Raw genomic sequence first — 9,418 nt, 5'->3', positions numbered from 1 at the left:
GGAGTACACTCAAACTCATGTCCACAGAGTCGGTGATGCCATCCAGCCATCTCATTCTCCGTCGTCCCCTTCTCCTCCCGCCCCCAACCTTTCCCAGCATCAGAGTCATTTCCAGTGAGTCAACCCGTCGCATGAGGTGGCCAAAGTATTGCAGTTTCAGCTTTAGCATCAGTCCCTCCAATGAACATCCAGGATTGATCTCCTTTAGAATGGACTGGTTGGATCTCCTTGCAGTATAAGGGACTCTCAAGAGTCTTCTCCAACACCACAGTTCAAAAGCATCGATTCTTCTGCGATCAGCCTTCTTCACAGTCCAACTCTCACATCCATACATGACCACGGGAAAAACCATTGCCTTGACTAGACGGACCTTGGTTGGCAAAGTAATGTCTCTGCTTTTTAATATACTATCAAGGTTGGTCATAACTTTCCTTCCAAGGAGCAAGCTTTTAATTTCATGGCTGCAATCAGCATCTGCAGTGATTTTGGAGCCCAAAAAAACAAAGTCTGACACTGTTTCCACTGTTTTTCCATCTATTTCCCATGAAGTGATGGGACCAGATGCCATGATCTTTGTTTTCTGAATGTTGAGCTTCAAGCCAACCTTTTCACTCTCCTCTTTCACTTTCATCAAGAGGCTTTTGAGTTCCTCTTCACTTTCTGCCATAAGAGTAGTGTTATCTGCATATCTGAGGTTATTGATATTTCTCCCAGCAATCTTGATTCCAGCTTGTGCTTCTTCCAGCCCAGCGTTCCTCATGATGTACTCTGCATATAAGTTAAATAAGCAAGGTGACAATATACAACCTTGACGTACACCTTTTCCTATTTGGAACCAGTCTGTTGTTCCATGTCCAGTTCTAACTGTTGCTTCCTGACCTGCATACAGGTTTCTCAAAAGGCAGGTCAGGTGGTCTGGGATTCCCATCTCTTTCAGAATGTTCCACAGTTTATTGGGATCCACACAGTCAAAGGCTTTGGCATAGTCAATGAAGCAGAAATCGATGTTTTTCTGAAACTCTCTTGCTTTCTCCATGATCCAGCGGATGTTGGCAATTTGATCTCTGGTGCCTCTGCCTTTTCTAAAACCTGCTTGAACATCTGGAAGTTCACGGTTTACATATTGCTGAAGCCTGGCTTGGAGAATTTTGAGCATGACTTTGCTAGCGTGTGAGATGAGGGCAATTGTCCGGTAGTTTGAGCATTCTTTGGCATTGCCTTTCTTTGGGATTGGAATGAAGACTGACCTCTTCCAGTCCTGTGGCCACTGCTGAGTTTTCCAAATCTGCTGGCATATTGAGTGCAGCACTTTCACAGCATCATCTTTCAAGACTTGAAATAGCTCAACTGGAATTCCATCACCTCCACTAGCTTTGTTAGTAGTGATGCTTTCTAAGGCCCACTTGACTTCACATTCCAAGATGTCTGGCTCTAGGTCAGTGATCACGTTATCGTGACTATCTGGGTCGTGAAGATCTTTTTTGTACAGTTCTTCTGTGTATTCTTGCCACCTCTTCTTAATATCTTCTGCTTCTGTTAGGTCCATACCATTTCTGTCCTTTATCGAGCCCATCTTTGCATGAAATGTTCCCTTGGAATCTCTAATTTTCTTGAAGAGCTCTCTTGTTTTTCCTATTCTGTTGTTTTCCTCTATTTCTTTGCATTGATCACTGAGGAAGTCTTTCTTATCTCTCCTTGCTATTCTTTGGAACTCTGCATTCAGATGCTTATATCTTTCCTTTTCTCCTTTGCTTTTCGCTTCTCTTCTTTTCACAGCTATTTGTAAGGCCTCCTCAGACAGCCATTTCACTCTTTTGCATTTCTTTTCCATGGGGATGGTCTTGGTCCCTGTCTCCTGTACAATGTCACGAACCTCCGTCCAGAGTTCATCAGGCACTCTATCTATCAGATCTAGTCCCTTAAATCTATTTCTCACTTCCACTGTATAATCATAAGGGATTTGATTGAGGTCATATCTGAATGGTCTAGTGGTTTTCCCTACTTTCTTCAATTTAAGTCTGAACTTCGCAATAAGGAGTTCATGATCTGAGCCACAGTCAGCTCCTGGTCTTGTTTTCGCTAACTGTATACAGCTTCTCCATCTTTGGTTACAAAGAATATAATCAATCTGATTTCGGTGTTGACCATCTGGTGATGTCCATGTGTAGAGTCTTCTCTTGTGTTGTTGGAAGAGGGTGTTTGCTATGACCAGTGAATTCTCTTGACAAAACTCTATTAGCCTTTTCCCTGCTTCATTCCGTGCTCCAAGGCCAAATTTGCCAGGTACAAGGTACTAGGTACAAGGTAACTAGGTACAAGGTATAAATATCCAGAGTCTCTTTGCACAGTGCAATGGTACCCTAAGGCTATTAATAATTAACCTCCAATAAGTACTTTGCCAAAATGTCTGGTTTCTGTATCCTGTTCAGGATTTCACCAGTCAGATCTGCAAGCAAATAATTTTGCTGGTGGGAAATGTAAAAAGGCAAATCTATTTTCATTTGAAGTTTTGATTCTTTATTAAGGGGTAACATTTTGAAAAATGTTTTAAAAATACTTTTAGATTGTGTGGTTTGTGTATGTGCATACGTTTTCATTGTAAGACAGTTGTTTCAATTGATATTTGATCGAAATTTGTTGTGAAAAATGAAAAATATTACTCTTGTGGAAATTTCTAGTCTTAACATATGATCAATAATTATTCAGCACATATCATCATTATGTAATAATGTTTTACTGATAAGGAAAAGCAAATAAGTAAACTGATTTCAATCCTGTTCTTACTCAATGGGTATTGGTTTAATCATGCTCCTCCTACGATTTATCTGCTAAGATTGGATGGTGAAGCTGGAGTGTTATCTTCCTGTTTTTCCTAACCTATGAAGGAAGAAGAAAAAAATCAGAGTCTACTTACTCAGAGAAGAAACAGCAATGGATCCCAAACGACAGAAGGTGAAACTTAATGATGGCTATGTCATTCCTGTCCTGGGATTTGGAACCTATGCACCTGATGAGGTAACAGTAGTGGTTAGGGGTTGAGATATAAATAGTAGACAGATGCAACATAAGTGTAAGGGGACTTGGATTATCAAGTCATTGAGTCCAGTGTGACTTTGGGAGCGTCACATTGTTTCACTAAGCAGGCTAGAACCAATCCCATTGAAAGGGAAGAAAGCATTCAGCATTCACTCTGCACCAGGGTCTGAGGCTGTGCTCACCTGCAGATTCCTCTGGGTTCCGCTCCAGTCTCCATCTCTTTCCCAGCTTGGCAGAAGTGGTGAGACTTGGCTGTCAAGAACACTGACTGTCAGCTGCTTTCCTTTGAGGGTGACTGCAATTGCAAAGTTTCTTTGTAAACTTTGCAATTTTATTATGTAAAATAATTAATAAATAAATGGATGAAGGTCAAGCTGGAATCAAGATAGCCGGGAGAAATATCAATAATGTCAGATATGTAGATGATACCACAACAATGGCAGAAAGTGAAGAGGAGTTAAACAGTCTCTTGATGAAGGTAAAAATGTAGAGTGAAACAGTTGGCTTAAACTCCACATTCAAAAAAGTAAGCTCATAGCATCTGTTTCTATAAATTTATGGTAAATAGATGGGGTAAATGGTAACACTGATGGACTTTATTTTGGGGGGCTTCAAAATCACTGTCAAGGTGACTGCAGCCAGGAAATTAAAAGACACTTGCTCCTTGGAAGAAAAGCTGTGACAAACCTGGACATTAAAAATCAGAGATTTTGCCAACAAAGGCCCATACAGTCAAAGCTATGGTTTTTCCAGTAGTCATGTATGGATGTGAGAGTTGGACCATAAAGAGGGCTGTGTAATGAAGAACTGATGCATTCGAAATGTGATGCTGGAGAAGACTCTTGAGAGTCCCTTGGACAGCAAGCATATCAAACAACTCAATCCTAAAGGAAATCAAACCTGAATATTCCTTGGAATGACTGATGCTAAAACTGAAGCTCCAGTACTTTGGCTACCTGATGCTAGTGCTGACTCATTGGAAAGGACCCTGATTCTGGGAAATATTGAGGGGGAGGAGAAGGAGGTGACAGAGGATGAGATGATTTGATGGCATCATTGGCCCAATGGACACGAGTTTGAGCAAACTCGGGGAGTTAGTGAAGAACAGGGAAGCCTGGCATGCTGCCCATGGAGTTGCAAAGAATCAGTTGAGACTGAGTGAGTGAATAACATGAGTAACATTTGTGAGAACATCACATTGTGCACCTTGTATACATACAATTTTTTTCATTGTATTCTGTCTATGTGGCTTCATTGGTGGACAGAAGTCTCAGAAGCTTTCACCTTGGTTCTGATACATTTACCAGGCACAATGTAACTTTGTTCATTTTGCTTCAAACACCTCACATTTTAAATCATATTCATGACTACAACATTTTGTTGAGTCCCTTGGGTTCTTCCAACAAATCACTGAACCTAGAGGTGGACCTGCCATCCTCTGATGCCAGCAATCAACCACTGATCACCTGATGTTGATGGGTTTCCGGGTGGTGACCATTTAATTACTTATTAGGAATGTTAAGGGAAGTTGTCATGGGTTCGTCACTAAACATACAGAATAACCAAAGACACAGAAAAAGGTTGATTCTTGAGAAGGTCAAAGCTTGTGCCTAACCATTTCTTATTTGGATATTCAACTTCTACCTTTGTTGCTTATGTAGGTTGCTAAGAAGGAAGCTCTGGAATTCACCCCATTTGCTATAGAGGTTGGGTTCCGCCATATTGACTGCGCTCATTTGTACCAAAATGAAGAGCAGGTTGGACAAGCCATTCAAAGCAAGATTGCAGATGGCACTGTGAAGAGAGAAGACATATTCTGCACTTCAAAGGTACGGTGTGTTGTGTGTGTGCACATGTGTGCAAGTGATTGTGCCCAGGTGACAATTATAAAACAGGGTCATTTGGTGAAGAATTGTTTAGTGAATTATGTTTATTGGTACATTACTAAAGTATTAGAATTTCATGGTGGTTCAGTGGTTAAAACTTGGTGCTTTACTGCCATAAGCCAGGATTTGATCCTTGGTTGGGGAAGTAATATCCTACAAGCCACATGTACGGCCAAAAAAATTTACCTAAAGTATTATTAATACAATTTTTATTCTTTAACCCCTACAGCTTTGGTGCACATCCTTTCGACCAGAGTTGGTCCGACCAGCCTTGGAAAAGTCACTGAAAAATCTTCAACTGGACTATGTTGATCTCTATATTATTCATTTTCCACTGGCTCTGAAGGTTGGAAATTTGTGTGATAACATTAATGTTACATCTTGTGTTAGAATGTTCATCAACTTGCATGGATGGTTGAATTAAGATTTGTCTTAGTAGGTTGAAGGGATGGTTACACTAGAGTAGAATCCCCCAAGTAATCATTTGTGATCATTTTTTTACTGAGTTTCTTTGACTTCCTTACACGTCTCCCAGAGAAAGGAGTTAATAATCTGAGGCTCTGCCTGAAAAATTAAAGGAAATAAAATAAGCAAGTTCTGCTTATGACCCCTGAGTGTCTGGGGATTTCATGACCCAAGAGTTTGGTGCAGCTGTGATGAGCATGACACTGCCTTACATTGAATATGATGAGTTTATCTTGTCTTTCACCCTTTCTAGGTGAGCAGATTTGGTGGCGCTCCCTCTGTGTGCGTCTAAACCTCATGCCTTTATAAGGACCTGGGAGACCTTGCCTACACTCTCTCTTGTCTTCAGGTTGATGCTTGTGGACTGAACTTATTCATTCAGAATATTATTACTTCGAACACTTGATTTCAAGTCACAGAAATAAACTCAAGCCATCTGATGCAAAATAGTTTCATGGACTATGTAGATGGCAAATCCCATCCACAGGCAGAATTGAGGGTTGCAGTACTCTTCAGAAATGTCTTCTTTTTCTATCCTTTATCATGGCACTACTCATGGTTTGCTTTATTTTTACTGAACATTTTTCATTAGTGGCAACTAAGGCCTTAGGGCCGCCTAAGCTTATCATGGCCATGAACATTTGAGAGCATGTCTGGATTGTCCACATTCCATATCAACCTAAAAAGAGCCTTGCTGGTTCACATGCCTGCCCTAGGGCATCTGATGCTCAGAGAGAAAAGGAAATCTGAAATCTATCCCAGGTCAAGATTGAAATTGTTATTCTGGAAATTATGTCGAGCAACTTACTGCTATTCCCAGGACAGAAAGGAATTTCAACATAGATAAGTATAAGGAACAGAGAAAATTCAGAGAAGTCACTGTGTGTCGCTTTTAGGACCTAGACAAACTGTATTTACTACAACATATATCGAATATAAGAGATTAATATGTCTCCCTATTAAAGAAATTACTGACAAATCTATATATGCAAATCACATTGCAAATATTAGTATCTAGAAAGTTGTAAAGCTACCTCATGGAGGTTTAATCCCTGGTTCCTGGCAGCCTGGTTAAATGCAGACAAATTATTTTGTGACATATCTAAAATGACTGCTTCCATTCTAGCCAGGGAAGGAATTACTTCCAAAAGATGAAAATGGAAAAATGATATTTGACTCGGTGGATCTCTGTCACACGTGGGAGGTGAGTCCAGGGAGGAGAGAACCAAGGGAGGAGCCAGAAGAGGGGGAAACTCCTTCATTTCTTCCACCTGTGAGAATGGGTTGTGGACCATCAGACTCAGCAGTTCATGAATCTAAGGGCTGGGATGCTGGAGTTGTGGGGAGGAAACCACTGATGATGTGTTCACAAAGAGGCACAAAAGAGGAGAATATGGGGCAGTTAGACAGGCATCTCTTTCCTTTCATGAGATATGTCTTTTTGGGTTTTTTTCCTAAGGAGGGGACCATAATTCTTTTTATATCATGACCTTCTTCCTGATTATTATTCTTGATAGTCAAGGATAATTTTTGATAGATGAGTGTGATTACCGATGGTTTGAAGCATTTATTCTTGCTCTATCATTCCATGAAATTGTTAACTACCCCTCCCTCCCAGGCCTTGGAGAAGTGTAAGGATGCAGGGCTGACCAAGTCCATTGGGGTGTCCAACTTCAACCACAAGCAGTTGGAGAAAATCCTGAACAAGCCGGGGCTCAAGTACAAGCCTGTCTGCAACCAGGTGAGCAGCTCGGCTCCTCTCCCTTCTGCTCTTCAGAACCCCCTTCTTGCACTGGAGCCAGATATCTATCTCTCCTTCCCTCCTGTTCATCTGACCTTTTTGGACAGAGGATTCTAGAGAGCAGAACCTCTTTGGATGCTGTGATTAGAATCCATAATAATAGTATCTCTGTTTACAAAAGTCTGGGTGGAAAGGTGGGATGCCTGCCTTCTAAACTGTGGGTAGAACCAAGAACTAGAAGGAGGAGACATTTCCCTGAGATGAAAGGATAAGCAGATGAAGGGAATGTGCCATGAAGAGAACTGCATACAAGAAGGAAGACGATGAAAACATGGAATCAGAAGTAAAGTAATAAAGAGTCAAAACAGCTGAGGTGAATTTTAAGGGTTTGTGTGGGGTTCCAATGTCTGAATTCTTGGTCTTGGTGTCTCAACATTGATGAGTCTTAAACAGGGAGCATAGTTCATAAAAATGTGTTGGAGGTGATGAAAATCTTCCAGGTTTGTGGGTGAAGTTCAAGGCTCAATGTGATACTAGTAATTTATGAAATATTTACTCAGGAACATCAACTCAAATGTAGAGCACAGCTTTTGATTACTCAATCTTGGACTGGTTCTCCCATCCATGTCTATCATAAAATTAACTGTATAAATATTCTTTTCTCTGTTTTTCTGTTGATGTTGACATGTCCAGTTTTCATTTTATGTTCTAGTCTTTCCTTTAGCCTTTGAAAACTTTTAGTCTTTCTCTGTCATATTAATATTGCCTTTGCATATAATCTGACACTCTTCTGTTTGGGCATTCTACAGGTGGAATGTCACCCTTATCTCAACCAGAGCAAACTGTTGGATTTCTGCAAGTCACATGAAATTGTTCTTGTTGCCTATGCTGCTCTGGGATCTCAACGAGTAAAAGAATGGTATTGAATCCTAATGAAGACAACTGGGAGTTTCCCTGAAATTACTTTAAATAACACAGAACTTAGATAACTCTCATAGGCAGAGGGGAGAGAGAGGGGTGGGATGAAATGAATCCTTCTCTTTTATCTTCCCATCACCCAGACAATTTTTCTACATTGTATTACAATTTTTCTACATTCTCATCAATAACAAATGTCTGTATTGAAATCTATATATAATACCCCAGTTGAGACCAGAGACACAAGCTGATGTCATCATTTACTTATTAACTAATGAACACATTTGTAAAAATAGAAGTTGCAAGCCTCACTTAGCTTATATCTAAAATTGGGATGATAATATGTAACTGCTTCTTATGTCATGATAGAAAAAAATCTCAATTTGAAGCATTTCTGTGAACATCTATAGAAAAATAACGATGAAATAAATGTCTCTTATTTTTGAGACTACTCAATTTTTATCAATACCTTAATAAATTAAATTTAAAAAGAATTCCTGGGCTCTTCCTACTGTTTCTCTATTCATACCCTTGACTGTAGAAGAAAAACAATCCCTGAGAATTAAAGAAAATAATCCACAATTTGGCATTCTGGTCTCAACTCAATAGTGCTTCTGAATCACCTGCAGAGCTCTGTAAACACAGTTGGGAAGTGACACAGTTGAGGTTCTGATTCAGTTTGTCTTCAGCTCAGTCATGGAATTTGTGTTTTTAATAAGATCTCAAGTGATGCTGATGCTGCCGGTCCCTGGACCAGACTTTGGACCTACTTGGTCTGTGTGAAAAGCCTCCTCAGAAACTTGTACTTAGTCTCAGCTCCTCAGCGTTTCTGAAATTCCTTGCAGGGTGAACCCAAACCACCCCGTTCTCCTGGAGGACTCGGTTCTCTCTGCCATTGCCCAAAAGCACAAGAAAACGGCAGCTCTGGTTGCCCTTCGCTACCAGATACAACGTGGGGTTGTGGTTCTGGCCAAGGGTAACAACAAGAAGTGGATCAAAGAGAACATGCAGGTGATGAGCGGGGCTGTGGGCAGAGGGCTCCTATGGAAAATATCTTAGTTTCTCTGTTCTCAATTGAAAATTGCATCATGTGATTTTTCTTAGACTGTTTGAACTGCTCTATCAAAACACCACAGGCTGAGTGGCTGTGAAAAAAATTAAATTTGTTTCTCACAGTTGTGAAGCTGTAGATCTGAGATTAGGGTCCCTGTGTGGTTGGGTGAGGGCTCTCCTCCAGGTCACAGGCTTCTCCTTGTGCCTTTACATGTTGGAGGGGCAATAGAGCTCTCCCAAGTCTCTTATATGAATATGATATTCTTGAAATCTCATTCGTTAGGGCTCTGCCATCATGACCTAATCCTCCTTCAAAGCC

At 40.6% G+C, this 9,418-nt stretch overlaps 1 protein-coding gene across 1 annotated transcript; it reads left to right on the top strand.

Annotated features, from left to right (window-relative positions):
• The first annotated feature begins 2,931 nt into the window (after positions 1-2,931).
• LOC129559497 (aldo-keto reductase family 1 member C4-like) lies at positions 2,932-9,105 on the top strand. Its single transcript, XM_055431306.2, has 7 exons — positions 2,932-3,015; positions 4,698-4,865; positions 5,152-5,268; positions 6,514-6,591; positions 7,006-7,128; positions 7,938-8,047; positions 8,892-9,105. Exons 1-7 carry the CDS (start codon positions 2,932-2,934, stop codon positions 9,103-9,105), a joined length of 894 nt encoding a protein of 297 aa, XP_055287281.2.
• Positions 9,106-9,418: the final 313 nt, after the last annotated feature.

Source organism: Moschus berezovskii, chromosome 15 (genome assembly GCF_049115385.1).
Source record: "Moschus berezovskii isolate FMDL1 chromosome 15, NW_MosBer_1.0, whole genome shotgun sequence".
NCBI classification, from domain to species: Eukaryota; Metazoa; Chordata; class Mammalia; order Artiodactyla; family Moschidae; genus Moschus; species Moschus berezovskii.
Note: the sequence above shows the minus strand (reverse complement) of the source record. Positions and strands in the feature narration are given on the sequence as shown.

Excerpts from the sequence above, each read along its gene's own strand:
- LOC129559497 (XM_055431306.2), top strand. The coding sequence starts at position 2,932 with ATGGATCCCAAACGACAGAAGGTGAAACTTAATGATGGCTATGTCATT. Across the intron at positions 3,016-4,697 it reads GAACCTATGCACCTGATGAG|GTTGCTAAGAAGGAAGCTCT; the intron begins GTAACAGTAGTG and ends TTGCTTATGTAG. Across the intron at positions 5,269-6,513 it reads ATTTTCCACTGGCTCTGAAG|CCAGGGAAGGAATTACTTCC; the intron begins GTTGGAAATTTG and ends CTTCCATTCTAG.